Source organism: Marmota monax, unplaced genomic scaffold (genome assembly GCF_021218885.2).
Source record: "Marmota monax isolate L192 unplaced genomic scaffold, Marmota_monax_Labrador192_F-V1.1 WCK01_AAM20220418_F8-fsc00092, whole genome shotgun sequence".
Taxonomy (NCBI): domain Eukaryota; kingdom Metazoa; phylum Chordata; class Mammalia; order Rodentia; family Sciuridae; genus Marmota; species Marmota monax.
The window spans coordinates 1,351,741-1,375,196 of NW_026692583.1; the positions used below are offsets into that span (position 1 = coordinate 1,351,741).

Sequence of the window (23,456 nt, forward strand, 5' to 3'; positions counted from 1 at the left end):
CATTTTTCTGGGTCTTCTCTATGTCCATTCTCTGAAATAAAAAAATAAGATTCTAATATTAGTGGAGTTTTTATGCCTGCAAAAATAGCTTTGCAATACATGGTATTAGTGATTTCATATTTTTACGTAAAGCTTGACTCCCACCCCTGGGATTCAAACCCAGGGTTTTTTATGCTAGGCAAGCTTTACCACTGAGTCTCACCACACACACACACACTTTTTTCTTTTTGTTAAATGCAACTCTTGTTCTTGAAACAGAGTTTACTGCTGTCCTCCTGTTTCTTTCTCTGATGTGTTTTCTCTTCAGTCGGTGCCACTTAGTGCATTAGAACTAGGTTTGGAGACGGAAGCAGCAGTTCCTGTTAAACAAGAATCAGAGACGGTACCTACTCCCGCACTGTTAAATGTGAGGGTAAGAATTGTCCAGATTTGGCATTATTCTAAAATAGTTGAGGATTGTAGCAAGAAAATTGCCTTTTGAGTATGGAGTGTTTTTATTTCACCAGTTCTCCTTTTTTAATACTCACCCAATATCCTACTCTTATCTCCTGCTTTTTAAAAACTTTTGATTCTTGTCACTTGTGTTGATCAATGGTAATTAGAAAAAAAATTTATTGCAAACCATTTAAAACTGATGAAATAAGGATGAAATGTACATTATCTCATTATTTTCATTTTTGTTTGTTTATTTCAGTTTCTATCCATTGATATTATAGTTTTCATGAGATTGTTATGTTTTTGTGTGTGGGGGGGGAATCTGGGGATTGAATTTAACAAAATTCTGTCTCTGAGTTATATCCCTAGTCTGCCTTCCCCTACTCCCCAGCCTTTTTTTGTTTTTTGTACTTGGGATTGAACCCAGGAGTGCTTAATCACTGAGTCACATTCTGAGCCCCTTTTTTTGTTGTTGTTTTGTTTTGAGAAAAATTCTAAGTTGCTGATGCTGGCTTTGAATTTGCAATCCTCCTGCCTCAGCCTCCCAAGTTGCTGGGTGTATGACACAAGCCCAGCTGTAATTATGCTTTACTTATAGAGTTCTTCCAACATTACCTTAAGCACAGAAATTATTAACTGACACCTACTGATAAAATGTTATTGGACCAACTGTTAACATCTGATAAATTTGTATTATCATTGAGTTGTATTACATGCCTGTAATCCCAGTGGCTCAGGAGGCTGAGGCAGGAGGATTTTGAGTTGAAAGCCAGCTTCAGCAAAAGTGAGGCACTAAGCAACTTAGTGAGACTTTGTCTATAAATAAAATACAAAATAGGGCTGGGGATGTGGTTCAGTGGTCAAGTGCCCCTGAGTTCAATCCCCAGGACTCCCTCCCTCCCACAGAAAAAAGTAATAAATTGTAATCCAGAGGAAGATTTTTATTTAAAGACTCATGGACAAATAGTTTGAGGAGGAAAGACATTTAAAACTATCTCAATTGTACTAATGGTAATAGATAAAGGATCTTCAGATTTGCATCCCCCCCTTTTTTGGGTTTATTTCCACTCCACCTTACCATCTAATAAAAATAAAACAGTGGTTTTGTGTTAGGCTCACTAGCACCTACATTATCACCAGTGTTTGCAGTTTACCTGGTTCAGTTGCTTTTGTTATTTTAAGTTCTAAATAATAGTGTAGCTTATATAATGAATCATTGAACAGGGATCATAGAATGTTAAAAATGGAAAATGGGCTGCAAGAGAACCCACACCTCCAGTGGTTTAAGTGATTTGCCTAAGGTTATCTACCTAGTTGGGGCAGTGCTGGCATTAGGAATCTTTTTTGTTACTAACTATATTATTTGGAATTATTGTATATCATGGTTTGCTTGGAATAACTTCTTTTTATGTTTTCTGTCCTTGATGTTTATATAAAATGTCACCTTACTACCATACCTTCTTTTCCCCAAAGTGCTATGTTTTAACTTGGTAATTTATAGCTAACCTTAAGTTAGAAATGAAGTGCTTTACCATGTTTATAGGTAAAGACTATGTTAGAGAAGAAAGTATTGTCAGTATTTAAGTGTTTTATTTTCCTTCCTAAGCAGCAGCCTCCATCTACTACAACCTTTGTGTTGAATCAAATAAATCAGCTTCCAACCTTGGGATCTACAATTGTAATGACTAAAACACCACCTGTTACAACCAATCGGCAAACCATCACTCTAACAAAGTTTATCCAGACTACTGCAAATACACGCCCTTCTGTCTCAGCACCAGTAGTACGAAATGCCATGACTTCTGCACCTTCCAAAGAGCAGGTTCAACTGAAGGATCTACTCAAAAATAATAGTCTTAATGAACTTATGAAACTGAAACCACCTGCAAATATTGCTCAGCCAGTTGCAACAGCAGCTAGTAAGTCTGTTTTCAGCAGTATCATTTTCTGTCTTGGGTAAGCTATGTCAAAATGTTTTGTTTTTTCTAAGGATTTACTTGGGTCTCAAAAGAACAGGGCATGAAAGAGGCATTATCTGCCTTGCTCTGTATGCTTGTAACATTCGAAATCCAAGGGAAGCAAACATTTGGAGGCTGAGGTAGAGCAGGTAACTCTACAGTGAAGTGTATGAAATTATCAAATAGCTACATTAATATCATGAGATCATCTTGTTTTTATATTTTGAATAACTATTAACATAACATTTTTCTTAATCCATAAATTATTGCTTCTTACACTTTGTGCCTATGAATGAATCACTTGGGAATGTTGTTCAAGAGCAGAGCCTGATTTAGAATGAGGCCCAAGATTCTGCATTTCTAAGTTCTCCAGAGATGTTTTATTGGTGGTCTTTGGACCATACTTGAGGTAGCAGGCTTTTCTTTGGAAGGAGGGTTGGTATTGGGAATTGAACCAAGGGCCACCTAAGCACTGAACCACATTTCCAGTCCTCTCCACCATCACCCCTTTTGAGATAGGGTCTCACTAAATTGCTTAGGACCTCCCTAAGTTGCTGAGTGTGGCTTTGAACTTGGGATCCTCCTGCCTCAGTCTCCTAAGTTGCTGGGATTAGAGGCATACACCATCACACGTCTGGCTAGATACTTAGATACTCTAGACTTACATGGTTTATGATTTTATCTGTCTTGGCTTCATCGCTTGTGGGTAGTTGTCTTAAGTACTCTGATTCATTAATACACTTTTTTTTTTGGATATGGAGATTGAACCCAGGGGGTGCTTTACCACTAAGCTACATCTCTGCCCCCCCTTTTTAATATATATATTTTTTATTTTTAAGTGGACACAATATCTTTATTTTACATTTATGTGGTGCTGAGGATCGAACTTAGTACCTTAAGCATGCTAGGCGAGCGTTCTACCTCCGAGCCACAATCTCAGCCCCTCTCCAGCGTTTTTTATTTTTAGAGATAAGGTCTTGTTAAGTTGCTGAGGCTGGTCTCCCAACTTGTGATCTTTCTGCCTTAGCTGCCTGAGTCCCTGGGATTATAGGTATGTGCCATCACACCTGTTCAGTAATACACTTTCAATATAAAATTGTTATATTTTCTTTGAAGAATGAGCACCCATAATATTTTTTTTTTCATTTTTTTTGAGAGACATATAGTTCAGATAAATAGCCATTTATTTATTTATTGATTGATTGATTGCAGTACAGGGGATTGAACCCAGGAGTGCTCTGCCACCCAGCCATATTCCCAGCCCTTTATTTTATTTAATAAATAAATGAATTTATTGACATATTTTGCAATGCTGAGAATCAATCCCTGGGCCTCACACATGTTAGGCTATATCCCCAGCATTTTATTTTCTATTTTGAGACAGGATTTTGCTGTATTACTGAGACTGACTTCAGTCAGATCCTTCTGACTTGCCTTCCTCAGTTTCTGGGATTAGAGGCATTCCAACATGGCTCATTTATTCTTTCAGAGTATACAATTTAGTGGATTTTAGTATGTTCATAGAGTTGTGCAACCATTTCCATTATAATGTTTAAATTAAGAACAGGTTCACGGCTGGGGATGTGGCTCAAGTGGGAGCGTGCTCGCCTGGGTTCGATCCTCAGCACCACATAAAAATATTGTGTCCATTGAAAACTAAAAAATAAACATTAAAAAAAAGAGAACAGGTTCAGAATATAAGTGGGAAAGACTCAACAATGATTTTTTTTTTAAATTTGTTTATAGTTGTAGGTAATATCTACAACTATTTTGCTTGTTTTTATGTGGTGCTGAGGCTCAAACCCTGGGACTCACTTGTGCTAGGCAAGCGCTCTACCACTGAGCTACAAACCCAGCCCCTCAATAATGACTTGACCCACACCTTTTTAAGGAATTTGTAAATAAATTAAAAAAATACATAAGGAATGTCAGTTTTATAGTTATTCTTATTTCTAGTGTCTTTTATTGCTCATTCATTCAGCAAATATTTGAATGTGTATTAGGTGCCAGGCACTCTTCTGGAATTTTGAGTCTATAACTAGGGGAAAAAAAAACAACTAAAAACTCTGTACTCAAGGAGTTTGCTTTCTAGTGGGAAAGACAGGTAGTTTAAAAAAATTAATTACATAGTATATCAGAGTAACTAGAACCATGGAGAAAAGTGAAAATGTGTGTGTGGGTAGGAGGAAATAAGTTTTAAATGGAGTGGTCAGAGGAAGCTTCCAGTAAGTGTGCCAAGGTAATTTTTAAGGGTAAAATAGAATAATGTGTCTTTTTTATTTTTTTAATTATTACAATTTCAAACTTTGGCAGTATAATGTATTTTAAGTTGTAGACATAATGCCTTTATTTATTTATTTGTAAGTGATGCTGAGAATCAAACGCAGTGCTTCACCTGTGCTAGGCAAGTGCTCTATCACTGAGCCACAACTCCAGTCCTAGCAGTATAGTTTTAAGAGACTAAAAAATAAAAAGATAACCTGTAAGAGGGAGAGACTTGCCTTCCCTCCTTCATTGGGTTAAAGATTGTCTTGAATCTTTGTTATGTAAAAGTCCCCCAGTGTTGAGTCCTGTTTTATAATAGTCCTCTGGTGCGCACCGTTGGAGATACTGACTTCAGCTATAACCTGTGCTGGCCACTATTTTTATAGTTTCAGCACACATGGGTGTTCATAGCTTTTTTTTTTTTTTTGGTCAATTTTACGGGGATGAAGGGGATAGTAGGAAGATAAAATGTGAGCTGTTAAGACATGTTCCTGATGATTTTCACTAGTATATACATAGCATTTCATTAGGCTTTTCAAATTAGGTGGTGATTTTTATTTTATTTTATTTATTTTTGCATGGTGTTGGGTGAAGAACCCATGGTTAGGCAAGCATTCTACTGCTGAGCTACAACCCCAGTCTAAGATGATAGATTTCAAGTGGACAGTTTCTCCTTCCAAAGAACTTTATTCTGTTTGTTGGAGCTATGAACAGTACATGTTTGTGGCAGAATTGATAGCTTGGAAATTGTAATGTTCATGTGTTTATTAAGTAGAGGGCGAGGGCTTTCTGAAAAATCATTAAGAAGTGTTTCTAGGATAATGTAGAATTAATTTTATCTCTGTGTTGGGGTAATTAAAATTTTCATGTAATCTTTTAAGTTTGGGTCCATACCATTGCATCATCATTTTGATCTAACTATACCCAACCACCTATATCCCAACAGCTAAAGGATACTTGGGAAATAATTTTAATTGTCTCAGTACTGGTTTTCCTTTCCTGCCATGGATTTTAGGATGGTGGCCTGATAGGGCCAAAGTTCAGGCAGCAACTAGATGGCTCCTGGGGATTTTGAGGTGGTCAGCAGTTAGTGGAAGCCACTTTTGAGTCAGGTCTTTGGGTTTAATGAGGAAGCCTGCCCCTTTTATATGAGGTGTTCCCTGAGTATCCTAGTTTTCAAATTAGCTTATGCCCTTGTAACTCAAAGATAGGATGTATGCCATTGGGAAGAGAGTTTGAAGAGAAAAACAGAATAAATTGGAACTTGCTGAGTAACATCTGGTATAAGTTCTCCCACAATGTAGTAATTTTTAAAAGATGAAAGCCTGCAAATCAAGATCATCCTTGCATGTAATCCTGAAAAACTTAACAAACTAGAATAGGACTAAATAAAGAAAGATGGTAAGTGAATGCTGAAGAAAAAGGTATGTAGGAAAGGATCATCTTTTTCCTGATGGGAAGGACATTGAAAGTGTAAACATGGTAGACACGATGATTTTGCGTGTTCCACTTTTTTTTTTTTTGGTATCAGGTATTGAACTCGGGGCACTCAACCACTGAGCCACATCCCCAGCCCTATTTTGTATTTTATTTAATATTTGTCCTTTTTAAGTATTTTTTTTTAGTTGTAGACAGACACATTTGGTTTTATATGGTACTGAGAATCGAACCCAGTGCCTCACACATTCAAGGCAAATGCTTTACCAATTGAGGTACAACCCCAGCCCTTTGTATTTTATTTAGAGACAGAGTCCCACTGAGTTGCTTAGCGCCTTGCTTTTGCTGAGGCTGGCTTTGAACTCATAATCCTTCTGCCTCAGCCTCATGAGCCGTTGGGATTACAGGCATGTGCCAATGAGCCTGACACATGTTCCATTTTTATTGTGCAGTATTGCCCCTTTTGGGGCTCTTAGACATTTGGGTTCTGATCTCACTTGAGATCTACTATTTTTTTTCTTTATTCATGTATTTGTATGCTGCGGTGAGTATCAAACCCAGTGCCTCACACATGCTAGGCAAGTGCTCTACCACTGAACTACAACACCAGCCCTTGAGTTCTAGTCTTAAAATTTTGAAATGATCACTGTTTTTTCCAGAGTTTTTCAACTGTTTCAGTTTCCTCCTTTTTAATATTTTTTAAGAATTTTATTACATCTACTTATTTTAGACTCCCAAGTGGTAAACTTCCCAAATACTCCCAATCTTTGGTAGAATAGATAGATGCTAATCAAACTTACTGGCATTCTGTCTCTCTCTTTTTTTTTTTAATATCTATTTTTTGGTTGTAGTTGGATACAATATCTTTAATTAATTTATCTATTTTTATGTGGTGCTGACGGTTGAACCCAAGGCCTCGCCCGTGCTAGGCGGGCGCTGTACCGCTGAGCCACAACCCCAGCCTGCCTTCTCTCAAGAGCGGTGATTTTCACACTGTAATATCAAAACTCCTTCATACTAGAGGTGCTTCAGGGATATTAGAGGTTGGTTACACAGTCTTTGGCCCCACCCTACTCCATAAACCCATTCAGTTAAATAGTTTAGGTTTAACTGATTTGGGTTCTGGGGTGCTATATTTAAAAATATTTTGAAAACCGCTGATATAGAAGAAAGGGTTCAGTCATTGTGTGGATCTTTATTCCAGGGGCAAGAGTGAAATAAGGAGTTCCCAAAATGATTTTTCTTCTACAAATAATAATCATTCTTTTAGAAATTAGTAAGTAACCACCAAATTAGAACTTGCGGTACTCTTACCTCAGCTTCCCTGGTAGCTGGGTTTACAGGTGTGTGCCCCCACACCACTCTGTGGATTTCTTTTGAACTACTTGTTTTCTAAAGTTGATTCTTGCATAAAGACACAATAATTTGGAATGTTTTCACATTTACACTAAATTCAGCAATAGGCATATTGATGTCCTTTATGAAATGGATAAAAATCTAAATTTGTATACTAGGAAAAGAAATTGAGATTTTGTTCTAATATATGAATATATTCTCCTTCTCAGCTGATGTAAGTAATGGTACAGTGAAGAAAGAGTCTTCTAATAAAGAAGTAGCAAGAATATGGATAAATGACATGAAAATGAGAAGTTTTTCCCCAACCTTGGTGAGTTTCAAAAGGTTTATCTGTTTTTATGTAGTATGAAAGTATACTTAAGTTCTTTAGAGCAACTCTCAGGAGGATTTGAACAGAGAAGTGTGTTACGTAAATATGGGAGAAGCTTAAGCCTCATAAGAGTAAATAAAATCACCAAACTGGATGATTTTATAAAATTATGTGTTTGATAGGAATTGATATTACACGTAGCTTTGACAGGTTTTTGTTATGAATTTTACCTGATTAGGAAAAAAGAACGTAAAAAGAATGTAGAGTTAAATATCTTTGATAACTGTTCATTTTATGATTGAACCTGAATGAGCTGTCAGATTGTGTAATGATTTCTTTTTTATTTTATTTATGGTAGTACTGAGGATTTTATTTTATTTTTGGTAGTATAAGTGCAATGGTAGGCACTCTTGTCACTGAGCTACATCTGCAGAGCTGCAGGGTTTTGGGGGTAAGGGGGGTAAGGTTTTGAACTCAGGGGCACTCACAATTGAGCCACATCCCCAGCCCTATTTTGTATTTTATTCAAAGATAGAGTCTCACTGAGTAGCTTAGCACCTTCCTGTTGCCGCGGCTAACTTTGAACTCACCATCCTCCTGCCTCAGCCTCCCGAGCCTAGTTTTTTTTTTTTTTTTAACTGGGGATTTAAACCAGGGGTACTTTATCAGTGAGTTGAATACCCAGCCCTTTGTAAATTTTTTTTATATTTTTGAGACCGGATCTCTCTAAGTTGCTTAGGCCCCAGGTTGCTGCTGAAGCTTGCCTTGAACTTGCCATTCTGTCTCAGCCTCCTGAGTTGCTGGGATTACAGGTGTGCACCACTGGGCCCAGTATCTGTAGCACATTTAAAAATATATATTTTAATTTCAAGATAGGGATACACTAAATTGCCCAAGCAGGCCTTGAACCTGTGATGCTCCTTACTCAGCCTCCCATGTATAATGATTTATATATGAATAATTTGTGATAATCTTTTCTCTTTATATTAGAAATGTGGTAGGTGTTAGGTCAATTGATTTTTAAATATTTAGTAACTTTTCTGTGGATAACGTTGTAAGTGGAGTGGATTTCTATAAGAAGAATGTTATTTGGTGTCCCTCCCTCCCATAAACATAAAATGTGACAACCACCTGAATTAAGTAGTAGTATAAGTTGACCAGAATGTACAGTTTGATCCTCACAATAGAGATTATGAGTTTGGAGAAAGGTGAGACCTCCATGAAGCTTTTTACTTATGAAGGAGGTATGATTTGCAGGAAGAACTTACAGTGAAAGATGAAGGTTCTATGGAGGGCCCTGAATTGAGCTTAAAGAACATCAGTTTGGTGGAGCCACTGGAGGAAAGGGAGAAGCCTGCTAGCGACTCAGGATGGGTAGGGAGAGAGGCAGGTTGAAGACTGGTTAGTAATCTAAAAGTGAGGTAATGAGGGACTAACCTAGGAGAATTATAGGAGGGAATTTGAAAAGAGCAAGGGAAAAGAGAAAAAAAAAGAAAATGAGATGTGGCTGTTGGAGACTGCACAGCACCTGTATCTTGGATTTTGAATAGGGACCAGGAGACCACATACTAGCAACATCCAGTTTACTTAGTATAACAGTAGCAAAGCATTATTCTTTTAGAGACATTTGATATATTTATTACTCATGTTCCCATTACAATCCATGACCAATTTGCCCATAGTATCCTAAAAGTTCTGGGTTAGTCTACTTGTGAATAAACACCTAATACATTGCAAATTGGTAATCTGTGAACCAAAACTAGGTGACAGTTTTTTTTCCCCTTTGGCATTTACAATATTTTGAGTAATTTTGAATTTGTTGCTGCCACATAAATCCTGATTTTTGAAAAACAGTGTATCTGACAGCCCTAGGCCCTCGTTCTTTGCCTAGTAAAATTTGCCTAGTGTTGAGTAGTGAATGTCTGCATTGTGTGTTGGCAGGCATTGCCCAGGAGTCATGGTTTCCCTCAACCCATTATCTCCTTGATCCAAAACTTGTTGTTAGTTGCCATTTCACAACCACTTGGCTTAGAAATGGTGTTGAACTGTGAGCGGCAGTTGTGCATGCTTATAGTATCAGCTACTGAGGAGGCTGGGGTAGAAGAATCATAAGTACAAGGCCAAACTTAGTGACAACCTATTTAAAACTTTTTTTTTTAAGGGGACTGATGCCAGGTGTGGTGTTGCACACCTGTAATCCCAGCAGCTTGGCTGAGGCAGGAGGATAGCAGGTTCAAAGCCAGTCTCAACAAAGCAGGTTGCTAAGCAACTCAGTGGGGTCCTGTCTCTAACTAAAATACAAAATAGGGTTGGGGATGTGGCTTAATGGTAGAGTGCCCCTGAGCTCAATCCCCAGTACCAAAAAAACCAAAAACCAAAACAAATATTAAAAAAAAAAAAAAAAACAGAATTGGGAATCAGTTTTGTTTTTCTTGCCAGTCCCATTGGTTTCCAGTTTCTGAAATTAGGTTTCATTTTGGTGTAATTCTAAGAACTTTTGGAGTACTTTGGATTCAATCTCAGGATCCCGTCAGTACTGATTAGTGGGTCCCCCACGTGCTCTCACATGTACACATACCCCTTTTCCTTTTCACACTGAGCATCTTTGTGCCATCATATTCTCCAGGTTCAGGCAAATAATGAGAGAAATAAACCTGCCTTACCTTTCAGGGATCTCTCTACTCTAGAATTTCTGACTAGGTTTTCTGCCTCTTTCTCCTTGCTATGATTTATTTTTTAGTTGTAGCTGGACACAATACTTTTATTTCATTTATTTAATTTTAGTGGTGCTGAGGATCGAACCCAGGGTCTCACAAGTGCAAGGCGAATGCTCTACCGCAGAGCCACAACCCCAGCCCTTTTGAAAAATATTTCTAAATTTTTTTTAGTTATAAATGGACACAATATCTTTGTTTACTTTTTATGTGGTGCTGAGGATCAACCCAGAGCCTCACATGTCCGAGGCAAGTGCTCTACCACTGAGCCACAACCTAGCCCTTTCTGATTTCTTTTTTCTTTTTTTTTTAGAGAGAGAAATTTTTTAATATTTATTTTTTAGTTTTCGGCGGACAACATCTTTATGTGGTGCTGAGGATCAAACCCGGGCCGCACCCATGCCAGGCGAGCGCGCTACCGCTTGAGCCACATCCACAGCCCTCTGATTTCTTGATACACTTGAGTTTCACAACATTTTCTCTGCTGTTCCTGGAATAAGGAGCTGTTTAATGGTTTTACTGGTAGTGAAGAAAGACATGTTCAGGATCTTCCCATTCCCTTTCATTCCCTTCTCTGTAACATTTGGTCCATTCCCTGGATTTATCAGGGACAGTCTTGGTTTATTCTTTGTTTCTTAGTGTAACTGTTTATAGCACTCCATTTTACCCTCAAGTGTGTTAGGTTTGAAGAATGAAGTCTGTGGCCACCTTATGTGTGCTTGTTGTGATTGTGGAGAAACAGAAGTCTTGAGTAAATTCTCTGTACTCTTGAAGAGTCTTTAAACTCCAGAATCTCTTGAGTTTTGATGTTAGCATCTGAGGGAAAGAAGACACGAGGGAGTGGAATGAGAAGGTGGTCCCGATGTGAGACTTAGTTCTGCTGTGATTGCATGGACTCTGTGTTGGGCTATTTCACTTTTAGTCTTCACATTCCTTGTTCTTTCTAGCACTGGAATTGGAATGAGGAGGACTGAGATATTAGAGTGAGATGTGGGTAACAGAGAGGTAGTATTGAAGGGAAAAATAGTTCCAGATAATGGTGACTGAGGGATTGGAGCCCTGTGGTTACTGATTTGTCTGTAAGGAGTAGAGTGGGTTGCTGTTGGCTGTGCTTATCATTAGAGAAGCAGGGAAGTTGCAAAGTATGACTTAAGTTTTTAGGAAATGTGCAAGAGGTGACATTACAAACTTTCCAGGTATAAAGATTGTGGATATTCCCGCAGAATAGTTTTTCTGTGTTGGCTGGGCCTCTGGCTTCTGGACTTGGTATTGATGATATTTTCTTTGTTACAGAAGGTTCCTGTTGTAAAAGAGGAAGATGAACCAGAGGAAGAAGATGAAGAAGAAATGGGTCATGCAGAAACCTATGCTGAATATATGCCAATAAAGTGTAAGTCTTTGGGATTTGTCAAAATTATAAGACTTCTGGGTTCCTCTGGAATTTAAATAACTCTTCTCTACACTATCTTTTTGTGGTATTGGGGATTGAGCCCAAGGTTGCTTAATCTCTCAGAAACAGCCCTTTTTTAGTTTTTCTTTTGAGACAGGGTCTCGCTGAGATACTTAGGGCCTTGCTAAGTTGCTGAGGCTGGCTTGGAAATTGTGATCCTTTTGCCTCACCCTCCCGAATCACTGTAATTATAGGCATCTGCCACACATCTGGCTCCATATTGTTTTATTGTGAAACAAGGTCTTAATAAATTGCCTAGACTGGCCTTGAATTTGTAATTCTCTTGCTTTAGCCTCCCAAGTAGCTGGTATTACAGGCATGTACACCTGGCTCCCGTACTCACTTTTATCCATTAGAACTTGTTAGTATTGAATACCATAGGATTTGACTAATATAAGTTTTATAATGTGTTTTGGTTACGTTAGCTGGGTGCAATGATGCCTGCCTGTAATCTCAACTAGGAGGGAGGCTGAGAAAGGATTGCAAGTTTGAGGCAAGCCTGAGAAATTGAAATTTTATCTTACTTCAATATAAAAAACAAAAAGGAGTGAGCATATAACTGAGTGGTAGAGGGTCCCTGGATTCAGTTTCCAGTACCATAAGAATAAGTAAAGCTATATGAAAATTTTACTGAGGATTTTTTTTCCTCTACACAATTTGAAAACTTTGTTATAGATTGAAGATTAAAATATTTTTAGTTGTCGATGGACTCAATACCTTTATTTTGTTTACTTATTGTTTTATATAGTGCTGGGGATCGAACGCAGCGCCTCATGCATACATGCTAGGCAAGTACTGTACCACTGAGCCATAACCCTAGCCCCCAGGTTGAAGTTTTTTTAAAACTAAGATTAATAATTCTTAGGTTATAGTTGGGCATGGTGGTGCATGCCTGTAATCCCAGCAGCTTGGGAGGCTGAGGTAGGATATCTTGAGTTCAAAGCCAACCTCACCAAATTTAGTGAGGCCTGATTCAAAACAAAACATAAAGTATGGACTGGGGATGTGGCTCAGTGTTTAAATACCCTTGGTTCAGTCCCTAGTACCAAAAAAAAGAAATTCTTGGGTTATATTTTGTTTAAAGTTTATTTTGCTCAAATAAATAGAGCTTATAAAATCGAAACAAATTGTAGAGATGTAAATATATGTAATAATGTATATTTTGCACAGGTTATTCAAAAGCATAAAGACATTGGACTTTTAAATAACTTGTGCTATTTAAAAATAACTGATTTTTGGGCTGGGGCTATGGCTCAGTGGTAGAGCACTTGCCTAACATGTGTGAGGCCCTGCATTCCATCCTCAGCACCACATAAAAATAAATAAACAAAGGTAGTATTGTGTCCAACTACAACTAAAAAATAAATGTTTAAAAAAAAAATCACTGATTTTTCTTAACATAGTTTTTGCCTATAAGATAATATCCATGATTAATTTTTTTAGTGGCCACTCTATAAAGTTGAAATTTAATTATTTTTAAGTGTTTATATAGAAATTTTTACTTTTTCATTTTGTGTGGGTAATATCATGGATGAAAATCTATGTCTAGAAAATATCTTATAAATTTTAGAATTTGTAAAAAGCTGCTAATATTTATTTTTTAAAAAATATATTTTTATTGGGCTGGGGTTGTGGTTCAGGGATAGAGCGCTTGGCTGGCACGCGTGAGGCACTAGATTTGATCCTCAGCACCAGATAGAAATAAATAAACGAAATAGGAGTATTGTGTTCAACTACAACTAAAAAATAAATACTAAAAAAAAATGGAGTTGGGATTGTAGCTCAGTGGTGGAGCGCTTGCCTAGCATGTGTGATGCACTGGGTTCGATTCTCAGTACCGCATACAAATAAATAAAAATAAAGGTCTGTCAACAACTAAAAAAATATTTTAAAAAAATGTTGGAGGGACTGGGTTTTTTTTTTTATATTTATTTTTTAGTTTTAGGTGGACACAATGTCTTTATTTTTATGTGGTGCTGAGAATCGAACCCAGTGCCTCACGCATGCCAGGTGAGTGCGCTACTACTTGAGCCACATCCCCAGCCCAAGGGCTGGGGTTTAACAAAGGTATTTTTAAAAATCTTGGAAAAAAGTGTTTTATTGTTTTTTTTCCTATTAGATAGACAAAACACCTTAATTTTATTTTTATATGGCGCTGCAAATGAAACGCAGTGTCCCACGCTCACTAGGCAAGCATTCTACCAACTGAGCTACAATCCCAGCCCCTACAATAGTAATATTTAAATTGAACTAAAATTCTGTTGACCAACTTCATGTTGTCCCTGATACACTAAATATTTAAAATGAGTTTTCTGGGCCAGGGTTGTGGCTCTGTGGTACAGTGCTTGCCTAGCATGCATGAGCCATTGGGTTTGAGCCAGGAGTGGGGATGTACACATATATGCCACCAACTTGGAAGCCTGGGGCCAGGAGGATTGCAAATTTGACATCAATCTGGGCAATTTACTGAGACTATGTTTCAAAATAAAAAAAGGGGTAAGAATGCAGTTGAGTGACCCTTAGTTTAACCCCCAGTACAGGAAAGGAAAAAAAAAAAGAATATCAAACGGGGTGGGTATGGTGTCTGGAATTGTTTTTTTCTTCTAAATTTAAAGTTTTCACACAAGGGTCAAGAATTTGTCTATGATTTTTATTTATTTATTTTGAGAGGGTCAGGAACTTGTCTATTTTTTGTTTGTTTTTGAGAGGGACAAGGGAACTGATGATTGAACCCCATGGCACTTGACCACTGAGCCACATCCCTAGCCCTATTTTGTATTTTACATAGAGACAGGATCTCACTGAGTTGCTTAGCACCTCACCATTGCTGAGGCAGGCTTTGAACTCGAGATCCTCCTGTGTCAGCCTTCTGAACTGCTGGGATTACAGGTATTCACCACTGAGCCCAGCTGCCTATGACCTTTTAAAACAGAGGTTAGCAGATGAAATCCGAACCATTCCCTGCTTTAGTAAATGAAGTTTTGTTGAAACATGGTCATACTCGTTGGTGTATTTACTGTCCATGGCTGCTTTTCCACTGTAGTAGTTACAGGGGAAGCTGTATGACTGAAAATATTTACTATTTGATCAGAAAACATTTGCCACCATTTAAGATTATTAGTGTTCTACATTGTGAGGAGTTAATTGCTCTTTAATATTATAGGTAGGGTTTTCCTTTCAAAGTAAAATCAGATTACAGATTTATTTCTCTGAATGAAATGAGTGAGGTATAACCTAGGATTAATGAGTTATTTCTGGAAAACCTGATGGTGTGCACTGAATTCGTGTCTTTGAATTTTTTTTTTTTTACTTTATTTATTTTTTGAAATAATGTCCTGCTATGTTGCCCAGGCTGGCCTCTAAACTCATCGACTGGAGCGATCCTCCTGTCTTGACGTCCTGGGACTATACACATGCCCACAATGCCCAATTAATTTCTGAGTTTTAAAATTAGACCTTATCATTGTGTCTCTGTCCAAATCATATGCAGTTGTTACTCATTTTAGCCAAATTTATTTACTTTATTATCAGTAACTTTTTCTCTACAACCTTGGAGTAGTTATTTATTTTCTTGTTTTAAGAAAAATGTTAGAATAAAACTGGAAATGTTATTAGAATGTTATAAATGAAGTATCTTAAAAATTTTCTAGTGAAAATTGGCCTGCGTCACCCAGATGCTGTAGTGGAAACTAGCTCTTTATCCAGTGTTACTCCTCCTGATGTTTGGTACAAAACATCTATTTCTGAAGAGACCATTGATAATGGCTGGTTATCAGCTTTACAGCTTGAAGCAGTTACATATGCAGCCCAGGTAAGTAAGAATTCATAATTATATATAATATATATGTTTTTTTTTTACCTGAGTCTGTATACTATGGTTATTTTAGTTGAAAGGTAGCTTTTTTGCATGAAAATCTTTTTTATTTTTATTTTTTTGTATTAAGGATTGAACTCGGGTATTTTACCTCTGAGCCATATCCCCAGTGTTTTTGTTTGTGGTTTTTTTTTTTTTTTTTTAAGTTTTTTTTTTGAGCGAGGGTCTCACCAAGTTTGCCGAGACTGGCCTTATACTTGTGATCTTCTTGACTCTGCCTCCTGAGTTGCTGGGAGTAAAAGGACTGGGGATGTAGCTTTGTGGTAGAGCATCCCTGGGTTCCAGTACCTCAAAACAAACAAAAAAAGCCAAGCACAATGGCCCATGCTGGTAATCACTGTGTGAGTCAAGAGGATTACAAGTTTAAGACCTGTACTAGCAATTGAGAACTTGTCTTAAATTAAAAATAAAAATATAATTTAGTAGTAAAGCATTTCTGGGCTCAATCCCCAGTACCAAAAATAAAAATACGTATGTGTGGATATTTGTTACTACCCAAAGCTGGAAAGATAGACTGCTCCTACTTTTGTGGATGATGGAGTAAATATATGTGACCACATTGCAAGGCGTATTCAATAGGCCTTGAAAGCTATGTGACCTAGAGTTAAACACCAGTGTTGAAAGGATTTTAGACATTTTTTATTTCTCTGAAATTAATGACTTACATAGCTAACACCACCCCAAATCACGTGTGACATAGAAGTTTGCATTTGAGTATGTAAATGTTGAAAGGGGTATGGACGATTTTTCACCATTTTATAGCCTGAGTTTTTGATGACTGGGAAAATAAGAGAAGAAAATGTGATAAGTCTTTAAAGAGTATTTACCTTGAAGTACTAAACCCTTTATAATTCATGTAAAAATAGGTGAAGTCAGTATGTTCTTTAAACCATATATGAAAGATAAAAATATATATAGGATTGGGGCTGAAGTTGTAGCTCAGTGGTAGAATACTTGCCTACCGTGTGTGTGACACTGGGCTACATTCTCAGCACTACTGAAAACAAATAAGTAAAATCATTTAAAAAATATATACATATATTTTTCAGCACCACATAAAATAAATAAATAAAAATAAATATAAAAAAACCATACACGTATATAGGATTACACACTAACCATTTTTTTTTTTCAGCAACATGAAACATTCCTACCTAATGGAGATCGAGCTGGCTTCCTAATAGGTGATGGTGCAGGTGTGGGAAAAGGCAGGACGATAGCAGGAATCATCTATGAAAATTACTTGTTGAGTAGAAAAAGAGCATTATGGTAAGAGTTTGGTTTGTCTTCAGTAGCTCTCATTTCTGAATAATTAACTTCATATAGAGATGGGTTTTAGTGTGTAGGTCTTTTGAAGTGTCAAAACCTGGCTTTATTCCTGAATTCTAGAATGATGTGATTTGCATTTAATTTTTTTTTTCTTTAAAACAGGTTTAGTGTTTCAAATGACTTAAAGTATGATGCTGAAAGAGATTTGAGGGATATTGGAGCAAAAAACATTTTGGTTCATTCATTAAATAAGGTATGAAAGTTTCCTGTTCAGTTGGAAATTTAGTAAAGTATTGACTCCTCTTTGAGATGGGAGTAATAGTTTCTACTCTTTCCACAGTTGCTGAGGATTAAATGAGCTATTCCATAGAAAGGGTAGTGAGTGCCAGCTGCTCTTTGAGGGTTTGACTCTTTGTCATATAGTAGCAAGCAAAATAGGCAAGTTCCCTGCTGTAATAGCATTTAGCCTCTAAGTCTTCAGTGTTAGTTTCTAGAGTAATTTTTTATGGCTATAAGGGTAGTGTAGAAAGGTAGTGTGCCTGTCATTTTAGGTCACCAAATCCCCTGTAGTGTATGTTGGAAATTGGCTTTTAGACTGTTTTCAGTATTTGTCCAGCTAATGGACTTGCGTGTCTGCAAGAAAATGTATGTTGGTGTCTAAAGCAAATTTTAATTTGATTAGAACCTTATTGTTCATTTAGGAAAGCTTTATTAACATTCTGTGCATCTTTTAATTGTAAAGGTACATGTGACAGACCTACAAATGACTCCCCATTATCCTTAAAAATAAGTACATGTTGGGGCTGGGGTTGTGGCACGGTGGTAGAGTGCAAATAAAAAAAAAGTACATGTAAGTCTACTTTCCCAGTGAGTCCTAAATTGGTTCATTTTTTGCTGTTGCCTCTCCAATAAGCAAGTCACTGATGAACAGGGGATCTGAATAATGAATTGAATTGATGGGCAGTTAAAAACACTGTTTTGACTACGAACAATTTAAAAACATGCAACTGGCATCTACAAATGGTTTTTATTTTTGAGCAGTATAGATGAGTAAGAGCGTATTAACTATTACTCATAAATCCATACTCTTAGAACTTAAATCACAGTGCCTGCCATATAATCAGTCTACAATAAATATTTGTGGAGTAAGTATTGTACCTTTTTCTTAGGGGAGTTTGGTTTTCATGTTTTGGTGATAGATTTTCTTGAATTTGAAAAGTAAATCCTGTACCAAAAAGTGTGTGTATGTACATACAAGAAATTTTGCGTATTGTCTTAAGTGGTAGTTTGATTTTTCTGTACTTGTCTTGAGCCTACCAGGTGAAGAGGTTGGGATGGGATAAATGTTTCCAAGAGAAAGGTATGCTAATCACATTCTTCTCTCTCTCTCTTTTTTTTTTTAGTTTAAATATGGAAAAATTTCTTCCAAACATAATGGGAGTGTGAAAAAGGGTGTTATTTTTGCTACCTATTCTTCCCTTATTGGTGAAAGCCAATCTGGTGGTAAATATAAAACTAGGTTAAAACAACTTCTGCATTGGTGCGGTGATGACTTCGATGGAGTGGTATCCTTTATGACAGTTGTATTTATTTTATATTTCTTAATTGCACAAAGATTTGTAAGGAAGTACCTTCACAAAGGAAGAATGCTCAGTTTAATAATTTTTGAAAATGAGCACTTTAATGATTAGAGTCTAAGGCACCTGGAAAATCTGTCAGATAGTGCATCAATATTTAAACTCCTGGTTTTGGGAAGTGTTTATATATAGGGGAATTCTGAATTATTCTGTTAACCTTTTTTTTTTTTTTTAAGAGAGTGTGTGAGAGGGAGAGAGAGAGAATTTTTTGATATTTCTTTTTTAGTTTTCAGCGGACACAACATCTTTGTTTGTATGTGGTGCTGAGGATCGAACCCGGGCCGCACGCATGCCAGGCGAGCCGGCTACCGCTTGAGCCACATCCCCAGCCCCCTGTTAACTTATGTGGGGATTTATATTGCATATTTAAACATTTAGTACCTGAGAATATTTTTTTCAAAATGTATTTGTTCATAGCACATTTTATATCGTCCTGCATGAGGGACATAAAGTGTCCTGGTTAAATTAAAGTGCTGGTTAAATTAGTTGCCAATTATTCTTCTAAGTACATAGTTTTTACCAAAATATCTCTCTTGCAGCAGGTATTTTTTTTTCATTCTAATTAAGAACTTAAATATCTGTTCAGGCACAGCGCCACTTGCCTGGAATTCCGGCTTGGGAGGCTGAGGCAGGAGGACTACAAGTCTTTGCGCAGCTGGGTGATTTAGCCATACCCTGTCTCAGGATTTTAAAAAATAGCTGGACAGCTTGGTGTATTCCTGTAGTCCCAGTGATTCTGGAGGCTTATGCAAGAGCAATGCAATTTTGGACCTGCCTTAGCCCTGTCTTAAAATTTAAAAAGACTGGGGATGTAATGTAGCTCAGTAGTAAAGTGCTCATAGGTTTAATTCTTAGTACTGTTCACATACACAGTGGTTAAGATAAATACCAAATTCAGTGGATTCCTCAGAGCCTGGGAGGGGGGGGGCAGGGGATGAAATAGAGGAGAAGCACATAGAGATCTTCCTATGCGCCTGTAATCTTTTTTTTTTTTTTTTTTTTAATGATCTGGCTCACCACTTTTTTTTTTTTTTGAAGAGGGGGAAAGAGAGAATTTTTTTTTTTAAATATTTATTTTTTTAATTTTCGGCAGACACAACATCTTTGTTTGTATGTGGTGCTGAGGATCGAACCCGGGCCGCACGCATGCCAGGCGAGCGCACTACCGCTTGAGCCACATCCTCAGCCCACGCCTGTAATCTTGAAAAGAAAACCAGAAGACATCAAAGAAAAAGTTAATTTTTGCTGAAAATTCATAGGCATTTAATATTTTTTTTAACCTTACTCAGTAGCTTTTCTTTTTTTTTTCTTTTTTTTTATTGGTTGTTCAAAACATTACAAAGCTCTTGACATATCATATTTTATACATTAGATTCAAGTGGGTTTTGAACTCCCATTTTTACCCCAAATACAGATTGCAGAATCGCATCGGTTACACATCCACATTTTTATATAATGCCATGTTAGTAACTATTGTATTCTACTACCTTTCCTATCCTCTACTATCCACACTCCCCTCCCCTCCCATCTTCTCTCTCTACCCCATCTACTGTAATTCATTTCTCTCCTTGTTTTTTTTTTTTTTTTTAAAAGAGAGAGAGAGAGAATTTTTAATATTTATTCTTTTAGTTTTCGGCGGACACAACATCTTTGTTTGTATGTGGTGCTGAGGTTCGAACCCGGGCCACATGCATGCCAAGCAAGCGCACTACCACTTGATCCACATCCCCAGCCCCTCTCCTTGTTTTTTTCCCCTTTCCCTCACAACCTCTTATATGTAATTTGTGTAACAATGAGGGTCTCCTTCCATGGCATTTAATATTAATGTGATATGTTCCTTAATTTGTTCCTAATAGATAGTGTTTGATGAATGTCATAAAGCAAAAAACCTTTGTCCTGTTGGTTCTTCAAAGCCAACCAAGACAGGCTTAGCAGTTCTGGAGCTTCAGAACAAATTGCCAAAAGCCAGAGTTGTTTATGCTAGTGCCACTGGTAAGTAGTTTTCTAATGTAAAGAGATAGGTGGGGCTGGGGTTGTAGTTCAGTGGTAGAACACTTGCCTAGTATATGCAAGGCACAGAGTTCGATTCATATAAATTAACAAAATAAAAAAGGTCCAAATAAAATAACACCAACTTTGTTTAAAAAAAAAAAAAACAGAGATAGGTATATGCCATTTTTGCAGTTCTGATATATTTGGGGGTTTTCCAGGTGCTTCTGAACCGCGCAACATGGCCTACATGAACCGTCTTGGAATATGGGGTGAGGGAACTCCATTTAGAGAATTCAGTGATTTTATTCAAGCAGTGGAACGCAGGTAATATGGCTTATGGCGCATACTTTTCCCATTAGGAATCTTTAATAGATGTGTTACTGCTAAAACCCCATCACTGTATGTTAAGTTCTAATTTATTTACTGATAGTTACTGTGTGTTTTAATTTTATTCAGAGGGGTTGGTGCCATGGAAATTGTTGCCATGGATATGAAGCTTAGAGGAATGTACATTGCCCGACAGCTGAGCTTTACTGGAGTGACCTTCAAAATTGAGGAAGTTCTTCTTTCTCAGAGCTATGTTAAAATGTATAACAAAGCAGTCAAGCTGGTGAGAAATGTTTCTTAATTTCTGATGCTTTTAATGTAATTGATAAGACTTCTGTTAGGTCTGTCCATTGTAATGTCTCAGCCCACAAGAAACCATTTCGCTGTGAAACAACAAATAAATATTATGACACGCTATTTACCCAAGTCATCATTTCCCAAATTTTCCAGGTTTTCCATTTATTTCGGTTACATGAATTTTGAAATTATAATGTAGCTATATCCTGTAAGATAACTGCATTATGTATTAAGAAATTTTGATTCCCAGTTACTGAAGATTGAATAACTACATTATATAGCTGTGTTCATAGATGAAATATGTAAAATGTTGATTCTGTATCTTCAGTGGGTCATTGCCAGAGAGCGGTTTCAGCAAGCTGCAGATCTGATTGATGCCGAACAACGAATGAAGAAGTCCATGTGGGGTCAGTTCTGGTCCGCTCACCAGAGGTTTTTCAAATACTTGTGCATAGCATCCAAAGTTAAAAGGGTTGTGCAACTAGCTCGGGAGGAAATCAAGAATGGAAAAGTAAGTTGGGGAAGACTTATTGGTTTTCCTTAAGTTGTTGGTTTTGTGGGTGTTTTTTCTACTTGTGAGTTGGATCTTCTGAAGAATAGTTGCAAATATGTTAATGTATTAAAACTTATAAACATAGATTTTTTTAAAACCATAAAACCAGTGTCTGTTTAGAACATTTTTTAGATAGTTCAGTATATGATATAATAAATAATTCTATGTCTGCCATCCCTACCTGTCACTGCTAATGATCTGGGGATGTGTATCTCCTTAAACTGTTTTTTTTTTTTTTTTTCCCTTTCTTTCTTTACTTTCATGGGGGATTGAAACTAGGACACTTAATTACTGAGCTGCATCGTGGTCCCCCTTTTTTAAATATCTTCATTTTATTTATTTATTTTTATGTGGTTCTGAGGATTGAACCCAGGGTCTCGCACATGCTAGGCAAGCGGTCTACTGCTGAGCCACAGCCCAGCCCTACATCACCAGCCTTTTTTTAAAGAAAAATTTTTGTAGTTGTAGATGGACAGAATGCCTTCATTTTGTTTATATGAGGTGTTGAGAATTGAACCCAGTGCCTTATACATGCAAGGCAAGTGCTCTACCACTGTGCCACAACCCTAACCCTTGATGAATATAGTATCTACTTAAAACACAAGAGCTGTAAACTCCCTAAAGTCAGGAATAGTAATCTTGCTTGCTATTTATAATCTATTTCCTGAGTTTTTGAGATATAGTATATCTCAAATATATGTAATGAATCAAACATTCTTTACATTAATGGTGTCATTCTATGAAAATTTTGAATTCAAGGACACATAACCCCAGAGCCACATCCCCAACCCTGTTTTATATTTTATTTAGAGACAGGGTCTCACTGAGTTGCTTAGCTCCCTGCTGTTGCTGAGGCTGGCTTTGAACTTGCAATCCTCCTGCCTGTACCTCCTGAGCTGCTGGAATTACAGGCCCATTCTTTGACTCTTTAAACAAGTTTTCACTATTTGAAAATATGTCTTCATAAGAAACCATAAATATATTTTTATTTATATTAAATACACTTATAATAAATACATTTTCTTTTCTCCAGTGCGTCGTAATTGGTCTGCAGTCCACAGGAGAAGCTAGGACTTTAGAAGCCTTGGAAGAGGGCGGAGGAGAATTGAATGATTTTGTTTCAACTGCCAAGTAACATTTTTGGTTTTCTTCTTGAGTTTTTACTTAGATTAGTTCAAATGTTGGCATTTCCTTGAGGCAGAATTTTTTGTTCACTTATATTTTCAAAAGTTTACCCTTCTGGGTTTTTGCAATTCTGTCCTTGTTTATATTGCAATGTCTTTTGGGAATTAATAATATAAAAATCTCATGATCCTGAAATGTTAAGCATTTTGCCAGTATTACACATAATATGTGAACTAACAGAAGAACTTAATTTTTGTGTTGTACATCTTAGAAATATGTGACAATGTGATTGGGTTTCAGTTAAGCTTTATGTATTTTTTATTTCTCAGAAGAATAGTAACTGTAGTCAGCCCCATTATAAGATATGCTAGAAAATATGGAAAACCCCCCATATATCCCCATACCTAAAAAAAAAAAAATAGACCTGAGATCTTCCAAAATCTTAAAAAATTCTGAT

At 36.9% G+C, this 23,456-nt stretch overlaps 1 protein-coding gene across 5 annotated transcripts in view; it reads left to right on the forward strand.

The window, feature by feature from the left end:
- The window catches only part of Sbno1 (strawberry notch homolog 1), a 57,505-nt gene that overhangs the window by 9,782 nt on the left and 24,267 nt on the right, over positions 1 to 23,456 (forward strand). Inside the window, exons 3-15 of one of the 5 annotated variants that reach the window (XM_046446039.2) lie at positions 308 to 412; positions 2,042 to 2,354; positions 7,661 to 7,761; positions 11,769 to 11,865; positions 15,576 to 15,736; positions 16,935 to 17,068; positions 17,231 to 17,321; positions 18,472 to 18,633; positions 20,562 to 20,697; positions 20,916 to 21,021; positions 21,154 to 21,307; positions 21,650 to 21,832; positions 22,908 to 23,005. In XM_046446039.2, the coding sequence (XP_046301995.1) occupies positions 308 to 412; positions 2,042 to 2,354; positions 7,661 to 7,761; positions 11,769 to 11,865; positions 15,576 to 15,736; positions 16,935 to 17,068; positions 17,231 to 17,321; positions 18,472 to 18,633; positions 20,562 to 20,697; positions 20,916 to 21,021; positions 21,154 to 21,307; positions 21,650 to 21,832; positions 22,908 to 23,005 (1,841 nt within the window). The remainder of the gene's footprint in view (positions 1 to 307; positions 413 to 2,041; positions 2,355 to 7,660; positions 7,762 to 11,768; positions 11,866 to 15,575; positions 15,737 to 16,934; positions 17,069 to 17,230; positions 17,322 to 18,471; positions 18,634 to 20,561; positions 20,698 to 20,915; positions 21,022 to 21,153; positions 21,308 to 21,649; positions 21,833 to 22,907; positions 23,006 to 23,456) is intronic. The other 4 variants (XM_046446041.2, XM_046446040.2, XM_046446042.2 and 1 more) reach the window with 4 other exon arrangements.